At 36.3% G+C, this 24,393-nt stretch overlaps 2 protein-coding genes and 2 long non-coding RNA genes across 5 annotated transcripts; 3 read left to right on the top strand and 1 right to left on the bottom strand.

The window, feature by feature from the left end:
• Nucleotides 1-1,550: 1,550 nt before the first annotated feature.
• On the top strand, nt 1,551-4,515 carry LOC309496450 (uncharacterized protein; the record flags this gene model as incomplete). The annotated part of the gene is made up of 4 exons (XM_082166441.1): nt 1,551-2,465; nt 2,561-2,657; nt 2,741-2,798; nt 4,472-4,515. The coding sequence occupies exons 1-4, from the start codon at nt 1,558-1,560 to the stop codon at nt 4,513-4,515; spliced, it is 1,107 nt and encodes a 368-aa protein (XP_082022567.1). The 5' UTR covers nt 1,551-1,557.
• Nucleotides 4,516-6,048: 1,533 nt separating this feature from the next.
• On the bottom strand, nt 6,049-13,418 carry LOC309496222 (uncharacterized protein). 2 transcript variants are annotated; one of them, XM_082166178.1, is made up of 11 exons: nt 13,058-13,418; nt 12,871-12,971; nt 12,231-12,263; nt 12,036-12,125; nt 9,552-9,623; nt 9,228-9,316; nt 8,242-8,344; nt 8,031-8,136; nt 7,506-7,555; nt 7,367-7,439; nt 6,049-6,142 (listed from the first exon to the last, which is right to left on the bottom strand). In XM_082166178.1, exons 1-11 carry the CDS (start codon nt 13,062-13,064, stop codon nt 6,120-6,122), a joined length of 747 nt encoding a protein of 248 aa, XP_082022304.1. In that variant the 5' UTR covers nt 13,065-13,418; the 3' UTR covers nt 6,049-6,119. The 2 variants fall into 2 exon arrangements, with proteins under 2 accessions (XP_082022304.1, XP_082022305.1); XM_082166179.1 differs by having other exon boundaries at nt 12,231-12,276; nt 12,796-13,418.
• Nucleotides 13,419-20,314: 6,896 nt separating this feature from the next.
• On the top strand, nt 20,315-20,852 carry LOC309496951. Its single transcript, XR_014205289.1, has 3 exons — nt 20,315-20,337; nt 20,511-20,605; nt 20,693-20,852. It is a non-coding gene; the product is annotated as an uncharacterized lncRNA (long non-coding RNA).
• A 1,216-nt stretch (nt 20,853-22,068) lies between these two features.
• LOC309496792 lies at nt 22,069-22,785 on the top strand. The gene is made up of 2 exons (XR_014205244.1): nt 22,069-22,269; nt 22,495-22,785. It is a non-coding gene; the product is annotated as an uncharacterized lncRNA (long non-coding RNA).
• The last annotated feature ends 1,608 nt before the right edge of the window (nt 22,786-24,393 follow it).

Below are 24,393 nucleotides of genomic sequence, written 5' to 3'. Positions count from 1 at the left end.
GATTCGCTAATGTTGATCCAGGACCATCATGACCATTTCAATATGGGGTAGATTCGCTAATGTTGATCCAGGACCATCATGACCATTTCAATATAGGGTAGATTCGCTAATGTTGATCCAGGACCATCATGGCCATTTCAATATAGGGTAGATTCGCTAATATGGATCCAGGACCATCATGATCAGTTCAATATGGGGTAGATTCGCTAATATGGATCCAGGACCATCATGACCATTTCAATATGAGGTAGATTCGCTAATGTTGATCCAGGACCATCATGACCATTTCAATATGGGGTAGATTCGCTAATGTTGATCCAGGACCATCATGACCATTTCAATATGGGGTAGATTCGCTAATGTTGATCCAGGACCATCATGACCATTTCAATATGAGGTAGATTCGCTAATGTTGATCCAGGACCATCATGACCATTTCAATATGGGGTAGATTCACCAATGTTGATCCAGGACCATCATGATCATTTCAATATGGGGTAGATTCGCTAATGTTGATCCAGGACTATTGTCATCATTTCAATATGGGGTAGATTCACTAATGTTGATCCAGGACCATCATGACCATTTCAATATGGGGTAGATTCACTTATGTTGATCCAGGACCATCATGGCCATTTCAATATAGGGTAGATTCGCTAATATGGATCCAGGACCATCATGACCATTTCAATATGGGGTAGATTCGCTAATGTTGATCCAGGACCATCATGACCATTTCAATATGGGGCATTTCAATATATTGTAGATTCGCTAATGTTGATCCAGGACTATCGTCATCATTTCAATATGGGTTAGATTCGCTAATGTTGATCTATGACCATCATCATCATTTCCATATGGGGTAGATTCGCTAATGTTGATCCAGGACCATCATGACCATTAGATTCACCAATGTTGATCCAGGACCATCATGACCATTTCATTATGGGGTAGATTCGCTAATGTTGATCCAGGGCCATCATGACCATTTCAATATGGTGTAGATTCGCTAATGTTGATCCAGGACCATCATGATCAGTTCAATATATTGTAGATTCGCTAATGTTGATCCAGGACCATCATGATCAGTTCAATATAGGGTAGATTCACTAATGTTGATCCAGGACCATCATGATCAGTTCAATATAGGGTAGATTCACTAATGTTGATCCAGGACCATCATGATCAGTTCAATATGGGGTAGATTCACTAATGTTGATCCGGGACCATCATGACCATTTCAATATGGGGTAGATTCGCTAATGTTGATCCAGGACCATCATGACCATTTCAATATGGGGTAGATTCACAATCAGTTCAATATGCGGTAGATGCACTCATCTAGATTCAGGACCATCATTTATTCGGAACCAATGAATCACCAATCCATTTACATTCATGTGGAGGGCTTTAAAATGTTTTAAAATGTAATCTTTCAACTTATCAGCTCTTTGTTAGTGTTTCTTCATTTAAAGTTAGTAAATGTGTTTGGGGATGCTGATTGAAAATGAATTAACTAAGTATCATTTTTGTGTGTAAACATTTCAGAAATGTTCCATGATGGAGGAGTTTATCAAAAAGTCTGTGGAAAATGAAGAAAGGAGAAAAATAAGACAGAAAAACATTAAACTCAAGGTGCATGTTCTTAAACCAGATGATCAAGAAGAGAACTTTATCACAGAAATAATAAACAAAGAGCACACAAAATCATTCAGGACCACAAATTGCTCTAGTTTAAAAGATAAAAGAAGAGGATATTATATTTTCCATTGCAGAAGATCTGGAAATGTATATGAAAGAAGTCACAGAGCTGTTGGGTGTAAAGCATACCTCTCTTTTAAAGTAAAAAATGATTGGAAAGGACACAAAGTTGTTGTGCAGAGAATATTTGACCAGCACAATGGACATGATGTTTCTGTAGAAGATGGTCATTTTCAGCAGATTCACCCTCAGCTGGTGGATGAGATCAAGAAGTGGATCACATTAGGCGTAAAACCAGATGTCATCCTCCTTCAAGCTCATGAGTGGTCAAAAGCTCATGGAGAAGTTAATTATCATTCCAGAGAATACTTTGTTACACCAGAAGACATACATAATATCCGTACCTGTATGCTTCGAGGGAAACATCTTGATAAAGATGATTGTAAGAGTACAGAGAAACTATTAGCTGGTCCTTTAAAAGATAATGTTGTATTTTATCAGCCACTGGGTAAGGATCAGGACCTTATAATTGTTCTCCAAACGGAGTGCATGAGAAAAGACTTACAGGACCATGGGAGTAACATTGTGTTTTTTGATGCCACACACTGTGTGAATCAATATTCCTTTCCACTTTTTACACTGCTTGTGAGAGATGACCATGGTCATGGAGTTCCTGTTGCATACATAATAACAAGCAGTGAGACGCAAGAAACCCTTAAGCTTGCACTTCAGAGGCTACGCCCTTTGTTCCCTAAGCCACCAAGGTATTTTATTAAGGAACTGATCTATTGGGGGATCCACTGCTGGAATGGATACAGCAGTGCTGAACAAGTTAACCTACTTTTCTTTTTCTTTAAAGGTGCTTCATGGTTGACAAAGACATGAGTGAAATAAATGCTTTGAATGACGTTTTCCCTGAGTCTGATGTTCTTCTTTGCTGGTACCATGTACTCCAAGTAAGAAGTTTTTTTTTCCCCTTAAATTTAATGATTCATAATTTAATGATAATTGCCTAATCCATTACATATGTCCTTCACAGGCCGTTGTTCGGTGGTTGATGAAGTCAGATTCCGGTGTTAGTGGGCCACAGCATTCAAGTATCCGGAAAGAAATGATTGATTACTTCAAAAAAATTAAAGCTTGTCCTATGGTATTTGAATTTGAATTTGAATTTGTAATGGTTATACTGTATTATTGTAATATGTACATAATGTATATTCTTTTTATAATTTTAATGCTTAATTTTTTCACCCAAAAACTATTTTTTTTGTCATCATTTACTTACCCTCATGTTGTTCCAAACCTGTATGAGTTTCTTTCATCTGTTGAACACAAAAGAAGATATTTTGAAGAATGTTGGTAATTAAACAATTGATGAACCCTATTGACTTTCATAGTAGAAGAAAAAAAATACCAAGAAAGTCAATGGGTGTTGTCAACTGTCTGGTTACCAACATTCTTTAAAATATTTTATTTTGTGTTCAACAGAAGAAAGAAACTCATACAGGTTTGGAACAACACAAGGGTGAGTAAAACAAGTCAGCATTTTAATTTTTTCTGTGAATTATCCCTTTCAGAAAGTCAGAAATGTTTGAATTTATACCATTTGCACCTTACATTTTTTGACCAAGAGGGTTTTTTCACTATACATTGTGTACTTTTCCATTCATGTTCCATTCATCCAATGTTTTTTAAAAACCACAGAAAATGCAAAATACTATAGATATTATAAAATCCTATAGATATTTTATCTTGTATATTATTAAACTTTTATGTTGTTGCCTTTTTTGCTTGTAGACTCACAATACCTCTTTTTGTTAATTGCAGAAGGCTGACTTTGACAGAGTGGCAAAACAATTCCTAAAGGAATTTTCTCACTACAAAGAGCTTTGCAATTATTTCCAGAGGTACTGGGAACCAATAAGTCATAGATGGGCTGATTATGGACGTTGTTATAACCATGGGAATTCAGAGACCAACAATTTGATAGAAAGGTAGGTTCCACTTTATTTTGATAGTCCACTTTAGACATTCTTCTAACTATAAGTAACTTTGCAACTACATGTCAACTAACTCTCATTAGAGTATTAGTATACTGTAGTAGACTGTCAGTAGACTGTCAGGTTATGGTTAGGTGTTAGGGTTCGGATTAGTAGAATAAATTGACTTGTAGTTGCCAAGTTACTTATAGTCAGAAGAATTGCTGTTGGGGGACCATCAAAATAAAGTGTTAGCAGATATTAAGCATACAGTGTACTAATACTCTAATGACGGTTAGTTGACATGTTGCAAAGTTACTTATTGTTAGTAGAATGTCTAAAGTGGACTATCTAAATAACGTATTACCGAAAGGTAAAATGAGACCCTAGTGAATTTAAATTGATTTCTGCTTTACAGCCTTTAATATCATTCACTGTTGTTGCAACTTTTCCACATATAATTATGATCTTGTTTTGGCATTATAAATAGTTTTTCATTTATTCAGGTTCTTCCATCGACTGAAATACCAATTCTTATCTGGGATAAGAAATCGACGTTTGGATGACTTGCTTGACGTCCTTCTTTGCAAGACAGAGACTTACTTTCAGGTGATAAAACACTTGCAATCAGCAGGAAGAATGGCAAACTGTGTTGCCATGAAGTTGGAGGAAACATTTAACAAAGCAACTAGAATGATGGAAAAAGGCTGGATTGACCACATTACAAGAGAATCATTGGAAATATATGTGTATAATGTGCCATCCGAACAAGACTCCTCACTTTCCTACAGAACCTGCCCAGCAGAGTGTTTCTGCAGTTGCCCTGTGGGTTTGAAAGGTGAAGTATGCAAACATTTGGTGTTGCTAGATATACTCAAAGATAAGGATGATGCATTCCCTGAACTTGCTCTTCAGCTGGAAGCTCATGCAAGAGCTGTACAAGACAAAGGTCACTTCAGTGTCTGTTCAGAAGTGAAGATGGAAATCGACGTGGAAAGCCTTTGTGGGAGAGGAACATATCATACAGATTTGGAAACCTATTCTTGTACCTGTTGCACATTCTCATATCATGGCATATGTCCCTGCCTTATATTAGCACAACAGTTGTTTAGCATGACCATTAATGAAAAAACGTGCTGTTCTGTGAATCAATCTGACAATGCTGATGTGTATTTTGAGAAACAAGACACAAGTTCAGACTTCCGGAGACTAGAAGATGTTCTTGAAATTGTCAAAAGATGGCAGACTGTTCCAGAGAACATCAAAAGCCAAATAAATGATCTCTATATTAACGTGCAACAAGAAGACAGAAGTCTTTTGTCAAAAAGGCATTGTACCAATGACACTTCAAGGAAGATACAGCCACTCTTCCCATGCAATGCAAAAAACAGAAAAAAGACTTCCAAGGTTTCCAAGAAAACCTGCATTTCTGACACAAATTCAGGAGGGTTTAAAAGAAGAAAGAGACAACCCAAAAAAAGTAAGAAAATGAAAGAAAATGTGAATACAGGATTGGGTGCAGAATATCTTGTATGAAATTTTGGGATCAAATGAAAAGCTGATATTAGTGTGGCCAAATGTTTTGTTTAACTTGATGTTAATTTCAAAACAATACTGTTTTCGGAAGAATCTGCAAAGCTGTTTTCAATGTAATGTATTTTGTGTGCTAAAAAGAGATTCCGTAAATGTACATTTTAAATTTTAGATCTATTATTAATTATTACCGTTACAGTACCATTGCAATGTGGCTAGATGACATGTGGTATGTTTCTGTTTGTGTTCATAAGAAGGATTCATACGCCATTCATCAAATAAAACATTTTTAATTATTCCACATATTAAAGATGTAAGAAGCTTATTTTACACTGAGCATATTGATATCACAAAATTATTAATATAACACAAATATAAGGGTATTTTACAGAAATAAAAGGCCCCTGATTCAATAAGTTGGGAACATTTTGAAGAGATGAACCATCTGTATAAACAAAATATCAAACATTGACATTTCACATACAGTTTGGTGCTGCGTTGTTCTGCTTTCATTTTAGACTCTCTGAGATGAAACCTAACACTCCATCCAATGCCTGTGGACCAAATGTGTGGGTTAATAAACTGAAAGCTGATCTAGAATCCAGGCTTGATTGCAAGTTGGCACGTACACTAGCCAGAGTTGTCCTTTAATGAAAAGAAAAAAATGAAACAGTTAATAAAATTACATCAAATATCAGCAATACAGTAGCTCTGCATTAAGAAAATGTACTGTACCTGGTTACTTCTGCATTGTGGTCACTTATGTCTTTACGTACCAACTTTGGACTGACATTTTGACAAAGGCTTTTAGTCAAACCAGTGGCTAGGTCTGAAGCCTCTCCCTCTGTTAGTGCACTAAAAATGCTTGTCTTAGTCTTCATTTTCTTGGGAAGATTGAGGACTAATTCAGGCAGATTTTTTTTGCGCCCCTTAAGAAAAATGAACAGTAGTGCATTAGAACTAAAATAAAACTAATAGAGAGATGAAAACAAATATAAAACACAACTGATAACTTAATATATCGACCTTATCAATTTAAAAATGAACTTACTCCTAGCAGATCTCTGAAAACATTAGAGGACATATTCTCCCCTTCTATTCTGCGCTGAATTTCTTCTTTTGTGACAACATACGGGGACTTTCTCTGACCAGTGAGGGCTAAGCGTCCAAAAACTTTGATGCCTTTAATGTTGTCTGTGGGGTTATTCAAAGGACAATCTCCACTGTCTCTTGCCTCTATTTCCTCATTTTCAAAACCTGCATCCTTGCCAGTGTCAAAGGTTTGTGGCTGTCTTTCTTCCTTGCTGTCTTGTTTTTTTTCCCTGTCTGATGCATCACTTGCCTTTCTTTTTTTACCCTTTGATTGTTTTGTTTTTACTTCCACTTTTTCTGTTTTGTGAGTTTCCCTTTTCTCTTCTTCCTCTTGTTTCTTCTCATCATCTGGAGGTCTTGTTCTTTCCTCTGTCTGCTTACTTTCTCCTTTTTGTAGATGTTCGAAGATATTGTTTCCTTCACCTGCTATTTGAAGCATCAGCATAAACAGCAATGCCATTCTAATCTCAGGAGGACTAATTATTACATCTATAGAAAACATTAAAATGGGTGTACAACTAAACTTGTACTGGGATACATCATCCTCTATACCTCTACAATGGACAACAGTTCTGAAGTCATACATTATAAGGAACAGACCCAAACATATTATTAACTAATAACATTCCCCTCTTGCTTCAGCGAAACATACACTTGTAACTTTCTGAGGCTTTCTGAGTCTAAATGCATAATTGTATTTTTTTCCTAAGACAAGAGCTATGATCTAAAAACATACCATGCACTCAAAATTTTTAATGAAAAAAAGTGCATCACCAGAGGTCAAATACCTTCAGTTGTTGAAGCACTATTAGAGTATTAAAAAGACTGTTCCAAAAACAAACTGTACAGCACTGCATAACATGCATATAAACATACCCTTATTCAAACTGCCCATTTCATTTTAAAAATATCCTTAAATTTGCTTTGAAATATAGTATGTAACATTATATACTTGTTTTGATTTTTGTGGGAGTTTCACTGCAGTTTGCACAACTTGCTTTTTTAGCCAGCACATTTTATACAGTGTGTTGAATAGCTGTTTGTTCTTGGAATTTACTTACAAATTACACAGATGCCACATGGTGTTCGCTGACATCTCAAATGGCTGTGTGCACCGCATTCCTGACAGCACACCTAAAAGTGAAACAATGCTTGTTTTTTTGTAATTAATTACAATATTAAACAGATTATTCCATTTACCTTCTCTTTCATCAGGACACTCCAGCACACTGTGCACTTTACACCTCTATCTGCAGGCGGAAAAAATATGATCATATATATATATATATATATGCAAATCATATATTAAGAATCAAATGAGTAGTTTTGTCTTGGCCATGAGATATTCATTTAACCATGAGTAGTGACATTCTTATTGTCACGAGTTGGCAAGGAAGAGGAGAAGCAAGGATCCAAAACCGTTCGGTCTGTGCAGCGCTGCTTCACTTTGAACATATAATGTAGACATGATCTTGTGGTCATGACATATCACATTCCCACTAATTAATATTAATTAAATAACCCTTGCTGCTGTCGCTTCTCGCCACTGGCTTGCTCACTGTAAAGCTGCTTTGACACAATGTGCATTGTAAAAAGCGCTATACAAATAAAGGTGACTTGACTTGATCTAATAACTCATGGTCACGACCAAACTAAGTGAACTGAACATGTCCCCCCAAATGTATAATTTGTATGTTTTGCTTTAGTTTTTATGAAAGCGAGCACCTAAAGAGGAGAACAGAATGTTGCAGAACTGTGCCCTTAGCTGGGGTATATCCACTGAGGCATATCCATCCACGAAATCTTTTCCCTCAAGCAGGGCCTGAGCAAACTAAATATATATCAATTTTAATGTGAATTTTAAATACTTTATCAGAATGCATAAAAATAAAAGTACTGTACATCGACAGATTTTAGAAAATGAGAAAAAAAATACCATTAGCACATGGACCCCACAAGAATGTCCATCCTCTTGTCGTGGGTGGGGCACATCATTCCATGTCCATTTCAGGGCACATCCTTTAGCTTTGGCAAAAGAACTGAAAAAATAAAGCTTAATTATTAGGTATTTGTTCTGAATGTAGTGCTGATACAGTATGTTGTTGTTTTTTTCATATGCTTGGTCATTTAAGGTAATGTTTCACTATAATAAAATCCATTAGCAGAATAATTTTGTTGTGTAGCAAGACTCTAAACACAACACACTTTGGCAAGTATCAAGTATTAACTAAATGAAAGTAGACTGTGGACGGGGGTATTTTTCATAAATATCTGGTCAGGACGTGTCTCAGTTTTTTTTGCGGTGTCACTTTTAAGTCATGACTTTTAAATGTTAGAAATTTGTACAATTAATTAAAGGTGAAGTGTGTATTCAGTTTATTGATCACTGACAACCCATTCATGGGTTTACCTCCCCAAAAGTTTAAATATTGAGCTTCCCAGGCACTATACCCATCTCTATAACATCTCTATAACTCAAGAAATTATAGACCTTAGTCAGGGTAGTGACATTTTTTTGGTGTTGCATTTTTATGTATGTATGTATGTGTGCCTGTCAAAAGTTCAAAAATATTATAACTTTTTAATTTTTTAAGTTTCTTCTGCTCACCAAGGCTGCATTTATGTAAGAACAATAATGTCGTGAAATATTATGTCAATTTAAAATAATAGTTTTCTATAGTAATACAGTTAAAAAGGTCATTTATTCCTGTGATGCAAGGCTGATTTTTAAGCATCATTAAATATTGTTATGAGACAGTAAAGGCATCATTTTCAAAACCATGCACTTTGAAATCCGTTTTCAAAAGCTTATGTTTTCAGGCTCCCAAAACAATGTTGTCGTAACTGAACGGACAAATGGACCAAATGATTACAGCCTTGAAATACTATCAAAATCTTAAAATTATTTATTGTTAATACTACCTCCAATTCTTCAGAATCCAATTTTTCTTGCCATTGGTTTCACCAAATGGATCCATGTATGTGACTTCTTGTTTTGTGAGGTCACAGAACTACAAAATAAGATCAGAAAATTAGGAGATTAAAAATTAAAAAAGAAGATTAAAAGAATCATCTAATACCAATCCTATAATATCCTATAAAAACTGTTATAATTATAATATATATTAGAGTTTGCACAAGGTAACAGTCAATTGTAAGAAATGTAAGAAATTGTTTAGTCTGGTATGGTTTCCTACTGAACCAAGCCTGGCGTATTCAGAACGTTATGATTTGGCCTATACTTACAAAAAGGGTCCAGTGATTTTCATTTTCCAGGAGGGCACCAATAACTTTAGCGTAGGTTTTAAATAGGTCTTTCTGGAAAGATATAATTATTAATTTAATCAAAAGAAACCAGTTTTATGTGGAACATCATGTGTGCTTTTTTTAAAGGGGCTCTAGGAAGTGAAGGGGCTCTGTGGCCATGAAGTGAACTCCAGCCAGCAACTTATTGCTTGTGCTTGCGGTCATGCACGCAATCCATAGTGATTCGAGCAAGCCTTGGCCAAAACAGTATAGCCCCTTTAAAATAATATATATAACTTTTTCAAAGTTAAAACATTCTCCTTTTGTAGCCGAATATGCAGACAATTTAGTATGCAAACTAGCTGTGTGTTGATTCTGATGTAAACAATTGCATAAACATTATTGTAAAATAGTAATATTCACAAATAAATGGAATATGGTCAAAGACAAGATGCTTTTGCCCATAATGTTTAATAGTGCAGCTTCCATATTTCTATTTTGCACTCCATATCAGGGTGAACCTGTCACGGAATAGATGATCATGAGACGAGGATACAGATGCAGAGGAAATTTATTGATGACATGCAGACAGGGTAACAAACTCAAAAACTCAGAGACTCCAGGAACAAGAAACACAGACAACGAACCAGCACAAGACTACAAACACAAGGAGGCTAAATAGGGGAACAAACAAAGGAGGGTAACGAGACAGACAGGTGGGACAAATAAACCAATAATCAGATAACAAGATGGGAGGGGCTATAATAGACACGAGCACATGGCCCAAAATAACAAAACACCCATGTGCAGCACAAGACAGGACAGTCATGTGACAGAACCTTGCTAAATTCAGACTGTACTGTATGTCATTGCTATGAACATTTAGTGCCTCAGTGCTAGGTAAGCACTGTATCTGCAGTGCACAGCATAAATGAGTAAATCCCCTCTGAACAAATACAAAAGATGTATTTTCTTAATGACCGCTAATTTAACTTGAAATGTATTAAACATATGCTTTCTAAAAATAGAGAAATATATGTTATTAATATCCGTAAAATAGGAAAATTAGCCAATTTTGTGCAGAAATGAGTACACCCTAGATTTAATTCCACAAATGTATAATATAGTAGTACTTAGTATGTCTTCCTTAATTTTAAGTAAACTGCTCAGACACTTTTTGGAACAGAGTGAACAAGTTCATGACAAATTATCACATATCTCCTGTTGAACTCCTGGATGATGACCTCCTTAAATGCTCTGATCTTTAATGAGGAGTGTTGCTCAACTTGTCTCTACAAAATCCCTCACAGGTGCTCAAGTGTGTTAAGATTGGGTGAAATACATGTCCACAGAAGGTTTTCACCTGTTACGTCATTGTCATGTTGAAAAAATGCCCAACAACGCAGGGAATAAGCAATGAGGAGAGGGTAGCATCTTATGTTTCAAGCTTTTGTATTACATCACACTGAGAAGTGTGATTTCATGATAGCATTGATAAAGCACAACTCCCTCACACCTTCAGAACTCATGCATCACTATATAAGAGCTTTACTACCACTGAACTTCACTGTGGGAACCAGGCACTTCTCACTGTACTCCTCCAGCAACAGCATAATATTTTGGATGCTGTTAGATTCAAAATCATTGACTTGGTCTCATGAGACCTGAATAAGGATTCACAGAAGTCTATGTTTTGTAAATATGGTCCTTGGAAAAGGCTAATAACTTTATTGTGTTTTAGCTACAGTAAGTCCAGTGTTGACAATAACCATGCATGTAACTTCTGCAGGCTGCATCTAACTCTGTGAGATAAAGACTCACTCTTTTCATAGCTTTTGCTGGCTCTGAAACACTCGCTTTGTATTTATCCTTACAAAGTCTCCTGAGTCTTTCCCAAGTGGAACCATTGTTGTCAGAATTACTGTAATACTGAGAATGATTCAGTGGGCTATATAACACTTTTAATTGTCAAGAAATGACTTCTCTTTAAATGTTTTGGTTCAACATATGTTCAACATACTTAATAAAAAATTGCCTTAAACTGACACCAGAATTATTATTATTTTTTTTTTTTTCAGAAGTAACTTTCAGGAGGGTGTACTTATTTTTGCAACACAACATTGTATCACTTTGATAAGAAAATCTTATTTTCCTGAACAATGTTGTCATGCTTCTTTGGTAATTGATCAAGCAGACTTCCTGGAACATTATATATCCAAAGAACCCTAATATGTCTTCCAAGTAAAGAGTAATTGCTGAATTTGTTAAGTTTATACTTATTTATGCTATGCAATGTATGTCTTCACAAGTCCTGGACATTTTCACTTTTGCTCAATTTTTTGTGTGTGAAAACTATCTGTTGCTAGTCCATGCTAGAGTAACATTAGAATCTGCAGCTTTAATATTTAGAATGGCAAATGTCTTTGATTGCATTTTTTATGTTAGATAATATATTCTTGAGGATGTAAATATTATTTACTGCACCTTGCAGAAGTAGTGGCTTTTAACCCTCTGCGATCCAGACAGAATCTTAGTCATGGATTGTGTACAAATATTGTACACATCCTTGAATTTCTTAAGGAGAAAAGGAAAAGCCGATAAATACATACATACATATATATATATATATATATATATATATATAGATATACATACAGACATACATTATATATTGCATACCTTGCAGGTGATACTCATGAGAGCATCCATTACCTATTGATAATAACTTTAGTTCTGTCAGGTCCATTAAGTCAAGAACACACAGACAATAAAATAATTAAGAATTTTTATTGAATAGATTGCAAACAAGTTGATGTTCCTGAATTTAAATTTGGCGGTATGGCTCTGTTCAGGGAGTCCTCTGACCTTTCATGAGCACCATGAAATAGCAGAGAGTCAGAGGACAGCAGCAGCAGCATTAGGGAACGCTCACACAGTTTTAGGACTGTGAGAGCTAAAATATCCCCCTGTGAACAGAGCAGGCAACATGACATAAAGCAAATGCCACGTTATGCATAAGGAGGAGCTGGGGAGGTGGCGGGCAGCAGAAGCGAGCAGCAAGCATGTATGAGCAACTGAATGCGTTTTAAATAGGGCACCTTGTTTGAGCTTTGGCCATTGAGCAGCGAGGGGAGTTAACCAGCTAATGCAGCTCAGCTGAAGCAGATCAGCTGACGGGACAGTGTTGTTAGCAAATAGCATTAGCAGCATCTTGACTACCTGGCCTGCCAGAACTGACGCTGACGCTCAATTTAGAACCTGAAGAAAATCATAAAATTCTGAAATACAACTGCAATTAATAAATACACTTATAGCTCACCACATCTGGTATGTAGCCTGGCTCATACAGTGCTTTTAAATGGGCAGCTGAAATGCTATTTGGCCCAACACAGCCCACTAAGGAATCCCAAGGTTGTATATCTGTAAATAGGGTATGTACATAAAAGTCATTAGCACAAATTTTAAAGGGTATGTGTGTATATTTGATACGGAATGTGCAAACTTACTAGTCATGTTGAATCATACGTTGAAAGCTGGAAAACAAGAATGTCACAGTTCATTAGGAAGCATTTCTGTAAACAATTTAAAGGGGCTGTAAGAATATGTAAGAATTTTCATATATTAATCACTTTTTTATTGCCAATACTATGATGCTTAAAAAACGAGACCTTCCCTGACTTCCTAGGTTGTCTGTGTAAGCATGTAGAATAACAAGGGTTAGTGAATTCCACATATAGCCCCTTCAAGAATAAAATAGAAATGTGGGTTAAGCTAAGTAATTATATAAATGAAGGCAAACGTATCAAACTTTTTTTTTTACCAGACACTGTAAAATGTGACTACAGTGCAGGGTGCAGCATAGCTAAGTTATTTATCCTTAAACTAAGTATTAAGATTTACAGTTACAATTACAGTAGCACTGCCTACAATACAAAATAGTAGATTTAGATTTAATCCAACACTGTAATAAGTAATAAAACTTTTCAAGATTTCAAGTAACTTATAATTTGACCGTAACTACAGTAGAAATGTTGGAGAATTTGCTAATTTATGGGAATCATGATATATTGAATCATCATATACATGATGGTCCTGGATCAACATTAGCGAATCTACCCCATATTGAAATGATCATGATGGTCCTGGATCAACATTAGCGAATCTACCCCATATTGAAATGATCATGATGGTCCTGGATCAACATTAGCGAATCTACCCCATATTGAAATGGTCATGATGGTCCTGGATCAACATTAGCGAATCTACCCCATATTGAAATGATCATGATGGTCCTGGATCAACATTGGTGAATCTACCCCATATTGAAATGATCATGATGGTCCTGGATCAACATTAGCGAATCTACCCCATATCGAAATGGTCATGATGGTCCTGGATCAACATTAGCGAATCTACCCCATATTGAAATGATCATGATGGTCCTGGATCAACATTAGCGAATCCACCCCATATTGAAATGATCATGATGGTCCTGGATCAACATTAGCGAATCTACCCCATATTGAAATGGTCATGATGGTCCTGGATCAACATTAGCGAATCCACCCCATATTGAAATGATCATGATGGTCCTGGATCAACATTAGCGAATCTACCCCATATTGAAATGATCATGATGGTCCTGGATCAACATTAGCGAATCCACCCCATATTGAACTGATCATGATGGTCCTGGATCAACATTAGCGAATCTACCCCATATTGAAATGGTCATGATGGTCCTGGATCAACATTAGCGAATCTACCCCATATTGAAATGGTCATGACGGTCCTGGATCAACATTAGTGAATCTACTCCATATTGAAATGGTCATGATGGTCCTGGATCAACATTAGCGAATCTACTCCATATTGAAATGGTCATGATGGTCCTGGATCAACATTAGCGAATCTACCCCATATTGAACTGGTCATGATGGTCCTGGATCAACATTAGCGAATCTACCCCATATTCAACTGATCATGATGGTCCTGGATCAACGTTAGTGAATCTACCCCATATTGAAATGGTCATGATGGTCCTGGATCAACATTGGTGAATCTACTCCATATTGAAATGGTCATTATGGTCCTGGATCAACATTGGTGAATCTACCCCATATTGAAATGGTCATGATGGTCCTGGATCAACATTAGCGAATCTACCCCATATTGAACTGGTCATGATGGTCCTGGATCAACATTAGCGAATCTACCCCATATTGAAATGGCCATGATGGTCCTGGATCAACATTAGCGAATCTACCCCATATTGAACTGATCATGATGGTCCTGGATCAACATTGGTGAATCTACCCCATATTGAACTGATCATGATGGTCCTGGATCAACATTAGCGAATCTACCCCATATTGAACTGATCATGATGGTCCTGGATCAACATTAGCGAATCTACCCCATATTGAAATGGCCATGATGGTCCTGGATCAACATTAGCGAATCTACCCCATATTGAACTGATCATGATGGTCCTGGATCAACATTAGCGAATCTACCCCATATTGAACTGGTCATGATGGTCCTGGATCAACATTAGCGAATCTACCCCATATTGAAATGGCCATGATGGTCCTGGATCAACATTAGCGAATCTACCCCATATTGAACTGATCATGATGGTCCTGGATCAACATTGGTGAATCTACCCCATATTGAACTGATCATGATGGTCCTGGATCAACATTAGCGAATCTACCCCATATTGAACTGATCATGATGGTCCTGGATCAACATTAGCGAATCTACCCCATATTGAAATGGCCATGATGGTCCTGGATCAACATTAGCGAATCTACCCCATATTGAAATGGCCATGATGGTCCTGGATCAACATTAGCGAATCTACCCCATATTGAACTGGTCATGATGGTCCTGGATCAACATTAGCGAATCTACCCCATATTGAAATGGCCATGATGGTCCTGGATCAACATTAGCGAATCTACCCCATATTGAACTGATCATGATGGTCCTGGATCAACATTGGTGAATCTACCCCATATTGAACTGATCATGATGGTCCTGGATCAACATTAGCGAATCTACCCCATATTGAACTGATCATGATGGTCCTGGAGCAACATTAGCGAATCTACCCCATATTGAAATGGCCATGATGGTCCTGGATCAACATTAGCGAATCTACCCCATATTGAACTGATCATGATGGTCCTGGATCAACATTAGCGAATCTACCCCATATTGAACTGATCATGATGGTCCTGGATCAACATTGGTGAATCTACCCCATATTGAACTGATCATGATGGTCCTGGATCAACATTAGCGAATCTACCCCATATTGAACTGATCATGATGGTCCTGGATCAACATTGGTGAATCTACCCCATATTGAACTGATCATGATGGTCCTGGATCAACATTAGCGAATCTACCCCATATTGAAATGGTCATGACGGTCCTGGATCAACATTAGCGAATCTACCCCATATTGAAATGGTCATGATGGTCCTGGATCAACATTAGCGAATCTACTCCATATTGAAATGGTCATGATGGTCCTGGATCAACATTAGCGAATCTACCCCATATTGAACTGGTCATGATGGTCCTGGATCAACATTAGCGAATCTACCCCATATTCAACTGATCATGATGGTCCTGGATCAACGTTAGTGAATCTACCCCATATTGAAATGGTCATGATGGTCCTGGATCAACATTGGTGAATCTACTCCATATTGAAATGGTCATTATGGTCCTGGATCAACATTGGTGAATCTACCCCATATTGAAATGGTCATGATGGTCCTGGATCAACATTAGCGAATCTACCCCATATTGAACTGGTCATGATGGTCCTGGATCAACATTAGCGAATCTACCCCATATTGAAATGGCCATGATGGTCCTGGATCAACATTAGCGAATCTACCCCATATTGAACTGATCATGATGGTCCTGGATCAACATTAGCGAATCTACCCCATATTGAACTGATCATGATGGTCCTGGATCAACATTAGCGAATCTACCCCATATTGAAATGGCCATGATGGTCCTGGATCAACATTAGCGAATCTACCCCATATTGAAATGGCCATGATGGTCCTGGATCAACATTAGCGAATCTACCCCATATTGAACTGGTCATGATGGTCCTGGATCAACATTAGCGAATCTACCCCATATTGAACTGATCATGATGGTCCTGGATCAACATTAGCGAATCTACCCCATATTGAAATGGCCATGATGGTCCTGGATCAACATTAGCGAATCTACCCCATATTGAACTGATCATGATGGTCCTGGATCAACATTGGTGAATCTACCCCATATTGAACTGATCATGATGGTCCTGGATCAACATTAGCGAATCTACCCCATATTGAACTGATCATGATGGTCCTGGATCAACATTAGCGAATCTACCCCATATTGAAATGGCCATGATGGTCCTGGATCAACATTAGCGAATCTACCCCATATTGAACTGATCATGATGGTCCTGGATCAACATTAGCGAATCTACCCCATATTGAACTGATCATGATGGTCCTGGATCAACATTGGTGAATCTACCCCATATTGAACTGATCATGATGGTCCTGGATCAACATTAGCGAATCTACCCCATATTGAACTGATCATGATGGTCCTGGATCAACATTGGTGAATCTACCCCATATTGAACTGATCATGATGGTCCTGGATCAACATTAGCGAATCTACCCCATATTGAACTGATCATGATGGTCCTGGATCAACATTAGCGAATCTACCCCATATTGAACTGATCATGATGGTCCTGGATCAACATTGGTGAATCTACCCCATATTGAACTGATCATGATGGTCCTGGATCAACATTAGCGAATCTACCCCATATTGAACTGATCATGATGGTCCTGGATCAACATTGGTGAATCTACCCCATATTGAACTGATCATGATGGTCCTGGATCAACATTAGCGAATCTACCCCATATTGAACTGATCATGATGGTCCTGGATCAACATTAGCGAATCTACCCCATATTGAACTGATCATGATGGTCCTGGATCAACATTAGCGAATCTACCCCATATTGAACTGATCATGATGGTCCTGGATCAACATTAGCGAATCTACCCCATATTGAAATGATGACGATATAAATTATCAAAATATTGTTTACAATCAGATTCAAAAAGCAATTATTCTACTGTTTTTTTAAATGTCATATACTTTTTGCACACTTTATTCAGACTAAAATCATAGTAATCTGTTTTAAAGACCTGGAATTTATTGACATTTTTAAACATTATTATAACATTTTATTAAATATTAAATGTGTATTTGTGTGTAAAGGTATGAGAGAAAGGAGACTTTTAGGGGAAGTAAGCTTAGCTATTAGCTAAACGGCACATGGCTGTTGTATGTATGTTCAGAGTTGCATTACATTATGCCATTTAAGTGTTTTATTTCAGGTTTTTTTGTGAATAAATACATTTACAAAGTCAGATTTTTAGTTGCAGAAAGGGTCAAAGAAAGAGGACAGACAAAATAACTTACCTTTGTCAGTCAGCCGAGGCAAGAGAGGAGGGAACATTCAAAATGGACTGATTGGATTTGGTCGGCACACACTGATGACATCAGAGGCTTGTGATTGGTTGATTAAATGTTGATCCAGGATCAACAAAATTTGTTGATCCAGGAACACATCTTACTTGGCAAAATCACGGTGACCATATGTACTGCAGTTATGCTGTATTGTGTGACGAGCTTTTTCACCCGCATATATTGCCCGCACGTGACCAGATCTTCTTCCTTCGCGCGAACGCGCAGCGGTCGTTGTCCTGACAACGAGTCTCGAGATCAGCTGATGCTCGTTACGGGTTACGGGTCAGTCAGCGTATTTTCCCGTAGTGTCTGCTCCATAAAATACGGTTTGGTTGATTATTCACTGACGATATCATTCATATACGTTCATATTCGTGAACTCTCATAATTAAAATGACAGAAATACAACCCGTGGTCATTCACAAGTGGGACGGAAGAGAAGCGTTTTCTGGAAGAAAAGAAGTTCAATAAGCGAGGTTGGTCTTGTCAAGTCATTCAGTTTAGCGGTGAGTATAACGTATAATGTCCTCAAATCTGTTTATTTTAATTTTAGAGATATGTAAAAAGACTTTAAGTAACGTTATATGTTATTCAAACCGGTGTGAGCAAGAGGAAACGCGCTTACTGTAGTTTTACACTGTTTACTTTTTAGAGCTGCGTCACAACAGATTGTGCTCTGTTTGCAGCATTATTTTCATTTTTTATCACTGTACACAAACTTCAGTTTATTAATGATAATGATAATTGTACTTATCTTTGTTTTATGTTAAATTGGTATCACTTTACAATAAGAACTAACCATGAGTAATACATTTGTTACAGTATTTGTAAATCTTTGTTAAGGTTAATAAAAATACAGCTGTTCTATGTTAGTTCACAGTGCATTAACTAATGTTTACAAGGGTTTAATAAAACATTAGTAAATGTTGAAATTAAAGGGGTGGTATAATGCCCTTTTCACAAGATGTAAAATATATCTATGATGTCCCCAGAGTGTGTGTGTGAAGTTTTAGCGCAAAATACCCCACAGATATTTTTATATAGCAAGTTAAAGTTGTCACTTTTTGAGGGTTTGCAAAAACGCACCGTTTTGTGCCTGGCCCTTTAAATGCAAATGAGCTGCTGCAGAGGGCGGGGTTTCAAGAGCTCGTGTCTGTTAGCAGCTGCTGTTACCTCACGCAGACACACTAAAATGACAGAAACTGTTCTGCCTTTAATGTTAAACGGAGTCAGATAAGGATGGAGAGACTCAAGAAGAAGTGACAACATGTAGAATGCAACAGGACGTCTCTGAATGGTTAGTTGATGAATTGATGTCGCTGATGTGGAGTTAACTATCTTCAATTAGGATATTCTGTCATGATAAATCTATAAATTGCTCATATATGAACTGTTGTGAGATGCACACAGAGTGACTTTCTATTGCATGTGAAAAGATGGATGCTAAAGTTTGAGCTGACTCACAAATGTACTCTTAAATACAACAACTTTTCCTCTTCTCAACATGGACTGCGTGTTCCCGGGGGCGGGGTTTATGTAAATTCTAGGGTTAGTGATGTCACTAACCCGAGAGGAATGTCGTGTAGTCCCAACCAGCCGTTTGTTGTAGTCCTTTTCTTTAAAAGCAAATATCTCCCTTTGCTTTGAACTTTGAGCGTTGTAACTTTGCAGATGTTGTTTATGCTCAAACAGCAACATTACACACTAACTAAAGTTAGAAAAGTCAAATCACACTCAACCACCCCTTTAACATTAACTAAGATTAATAAATGCTGTATACGTGCAGTTCATTATTAGTTCATGTTAACTAATGTAGTTAACTAACGAACCTTATTGTAAAGTGTTACAGTTACATTTCTTTGGAATATCGGACATTACTGGATATACATAAAAAAATACAAGCAATTATGTTCAATAGTTAATTGACATTAATGTGCAGAAAAGGATTTTTTTGTGTGTGTGATTGCTAGTTTCAGGAAAATGCACTGGTAACAACTAAAAACAGAAGATTAAAAATGTAATCAACAGAAGATGATGGCTGCGGGGAAACAGATGCAGTCACAGTATTTAAAAATGATTGTGTCTTTCTGCTTTTCTTCAGAAATGCATGTTATTGTGCAAGTTGTGTAGACTGTCAATGGAGTGATAGAAAGATCTCAGATCTCATCAAAAAGATTATTGGATTGGAACGACGTGAGGGTGAGTAATTAATGGGGTTTTGGGTGAACTAACTACTTTAACTACTTTTACTTGGAGTGTTCAAAGCCATTATTAATGCTGACCAATTATGTTAAATAGTTTGACATTAATGTGCAGAAAAGGATTTTTTTTTTTTTTAGAAATACTTTTTATTGTGTGATTGGTGTTTTCAGGAAAATGCTCTGGTAACAACTAAAAACAGAAGACCAAAAATGTAATCCAACAGAAAATAATGGCTGCGGTTAAACAAAGATACACTCAAATAACGGTAAGCTACTGTACATTCTTTATTATACCTTTTATAAACTATTATTTTTATAGTTTAGAATACATAATGACTGATATTGTACTTCAGGAACCAAGGGAATGCTGGAGGAATCAAGTGTACGAAGTCCTCCGTTTCATCAGCCATTAAAGAATTCAGACGTGAAGAGATTGAGGATTTAAAAAATGAAGTCAAAGAGCTAAAAGAAGATTTACAATATTAGCGCAGATTCAGGATAAAAACCGAGAGAGAGCTGGAAAGGTAATTCTAGAAATCTAGTTCTACCACAGCAATTATTCTCAGTACTAAACATCATTTCTCAACAGTTTGCTCGTGGACTCTCTTCTTTTGTATTATAGCATAGTCTGTTTGAATACTCGATTCTGATTGACTGGAAGGTGTGCATTCAAATGATGAATGCACAGATAGTTACAGTCAGATTAATCATCATTCTGAATTAATGTGCTGCTTTACTGTAACACACACACATACAGTCCCTCTCACACAGAAACATATTTCTAAGCAACAAGGTCTTAACGTTGCTGTTTTTGGAGTAATTAAACTGACAGCTTCACTAGAGTGATGCTGCACAGACACAGGTAATTCACATATGCACAATCTTTCTCACTCTCCCTCGTTCATTCATTCAAATAAATGTAATCCAACCAGACTAATTTATCTCTGTTGCCTGAATGCTGAGTGTGCAGAATGCAAGATCTAATGACCCGTAGCCAAAAAAAACCGAATGAAAATGAACTGTTAGTTTTTGCTCTTCCATCAAATTGTGCTTCACAAACGTTAACCCTTGGGCGCTGTTCGTTTGTGGTTTACACTCGGGTTGTTTGGGGTCTCCAGAGACCCCAGGCAACAAATTATAGCCCAATTTTACTCAGATTATTAATGTTTTTACTCCACATTTGTGCAGTTTTTGGAGGATTTATTATATATTTAAAAATGTATATAAATAAACAAATTCACTTAAAAGACCCACATTTCTAACTTTCATTAATGGGGATAACATGGATAATTTGACATGGTTGAGTGTATCATTTTTTTGGAAATCTGTTTTAAAAGTAAAAAAGTACTGCAGAGCTCCACTATTTGCTATATCAGTTCAAAAAATGCTAACCTTTGACGAAGTAATTTTATTGTTATAATTGTGATCTTATAATATGTAGATATGAATCCAACTGGAAAAACTTGTGAAAAGATTATTTCAGTTAGTCAAATAGCAAATAGTTGAGCTCTGCAGCGATCTACTGGTTAAAGTGATCATTTTTAACTTTTAAAACAGCATTTTCCACAAGATGGGCAAAAATCTTACACTAAACCATGAATGAAAGTTAGAACTGTGGGTCTTTTATAAAGTTAATTTTACATAAAAGGCTGTTTTTGTATAAAAAAAATATTTGTTTATTCACATAAATAAAATAAAAAGATGCACTGGTAACATGTAAAAACAGAAGATAATGGCTGGGGTGAAACAGATGCACTCCCAGCATTTAAAAATGATTGTGTCTTTCTGCTTTTCTTCAGAAATGCATGTTATTGGGCAAATTGTGTAGACTGTCAATGGAGTGACAGAAAGATCTCAGATTTCATCAAAAAGGTCTTCAGTTGTGTTCCGAAGATGAACGAAAGTCTTACGGGGTTGGAACGACATGAGGGTGAGTAATTTAACTTCTTTTACCTGGAGTGTTCAAACTTCAAAGCTATTATTAATGCTGAACAGTAAACCATAAAAAAACACTTGAATACTTTCCACAAACACTTGCTGACACCAAGTTAAATTTAAGAGATTAACTTGCAGATTCATTTTAAGCATAATATATGCCTGTGGTGAAGAGTGTAACTGAAAGAGTTTCTCTGATTCTTTTTGTTTGTTTTTCCAGACTACATCCAAACTATTGTTACCACATCTGAGATGAAGGCAGTTAAAAGAACCAAGTGGAATAATGTGGATAAGCTCTTCAAAAAAAGGCAACCTCTCTGAATAATGTGGGGGAAGATATATGCATGATCTATAAATAAACACTTTAAATACATTGTCTAACTCCCAGCCTGTTATTTGAAGTTATATAAAAAAAGAAGTAAAATCACATTTGTTGCATTGCAGTTGTTTTGTACCTTAATTCATTATATTGCAGATGTGTAAAAATAAACTTATTCTGGTTGTATTTCAATGGTATTGTACAGCATTTTATTAGTATTGCATTCCGGTAGTATTGTAGGCTAATTGTACTTTAGTTGTATTATGTATTGCAGTACTACCAGTTATATTGCAGTATTATTGCGGTAATACCACAGTTATATTGCAGTATTATTGCGGTAATACCACAGTTATATTGCAGTATTATTGCAGTACTACCACAGTTATATTGCAGTATTATTGCGGTAATACCACAGTTATATTGCAGTATTATTGCAGTACTACCACAGTTATATTGCAGTATTATTGCAGTACTACCACAGTTATATTGCAGTATTATTGCGGTAATACCACAGTTATATTGCAGTATTATTGCAGTAATACCACAGTTATATTGCAGTATTATTGCAGTAATACCACAGTTATATTGCAGCATTATTGCAGTACTACCACAGTTATATTGCTGTATTATTGCAGTACTACCACAGTTATATTGCTGTATTATTGCAGTACTACCACAGTTATATTGCTGTATTATTGCAGTAATACCACAGTTATATTGCTGTATTATTGCAGTACTACCACAGTTATATTGCAGTATTATTGCAGTACTACCACAGTTATATTGCAGTATTATTGCAGTACTACCACAGTTATATTGCAGTATTATTGCAGTACTACCACAGTTATATTGCAGTATTATTGCAGTAATACCACAGTTATATTGCTGTATTATTGCAGTACTACCACAGTTATATTGCAGTATTATTGCAGTACTACCACAGTTATATTGCAGTATTATTGCAGTACTACCACAGTTATATTGCAGCATTATTGCAGTAATACCACAGTTATATTGCAGTATTATTGCAGTAATACCACAGTTATATTGCAGTATTATTGCTGTACTACCACAGTTATATTGCAGTATTATTGCAGTACTACCACAGTTATATTGCAGTATTATTGCGGTAATACCACAGTTATATTGCAGTATTATTGCAGTACTACCACAGTTATATTGCAGTATTATTGCAGTAATACCACAGTTATATTGCTGTATTATTGCGGTAATACCACAGTTATATTGCAGTATTATTGCAGTAATACCACAGTTATATTGCTGTATTATTGCGGTAATACCACAGTTATATTGCTGTATTATTGCAGTACTACCATAGTTATATTGCAGTATTATTGCGGTAATACCACAGTTATATTGCAGTATTATTGCAGTAATACCACAGTTATATTGCAGTATTATTGCGGTAATACCACAGTTATATTGCAGTATTATTGCAGTACTACCACAGTTATATTGCTGTATTATTGCGGTAATACCACAGTTATATTGCAGTATTATTGCGGTAATACCACAGTTATATTGCAGTATTATTGTAGCACTACTACTGAGTAAAACTGCAGTTGTACTCCAGCTATACTGCAATACTGCAGTTTTTTCGTGTCCAAAAAACTGCATTTTCTATATGTAACAAAAACCGCAGTAATACTTCTAAAAAACTGCAGTCATTTTTTTGTAGATCACGCTTGTGCACAGTGTTGCTAATAAACTGGATGGAATTTAAGTTCTGTTGCTTTTATATGAAAATAAATATAATGAACAAGACACCCAAAGTAGCCT

The sequence above is a fragment of the Leuciscus leuciscus genome (assembly GCF_965113295.1).
Source record: "Leuciscus leuciscus genome assembly, chromosome: 4".
Classification (NCBI taxonomy): domain Eukaryota; kingdom Metazoa; phylum Chordata; class Actinopteri; order Cypriniformes; family Leuciscidae; genus Leuciscus; species Leuciscus leuciscus.
Note: the sequence above shows the minus strand (reverse complement) of the source record. Positions and strands in the feature narration are given on the sequence as shown.

Coding starts and splice junctions, on each gene's coding strand:
- LOC309496222 (XM_082166178.1), bottom strand. Junction 9,317..9,551: donor AAAATCACTGGACCCTTTTT/GTAAGTATAGGC, acceptor CTTATTTTGTAG/TTCTGTGACCTCACAAAACA. Junction 7,440..7,505: donor GTGTCCTGATGAAAGAGAAG/GTAAATGGAATA, acceptor TTTCACTTTTAG/GTGTGCTGTCAGGAATGCGG.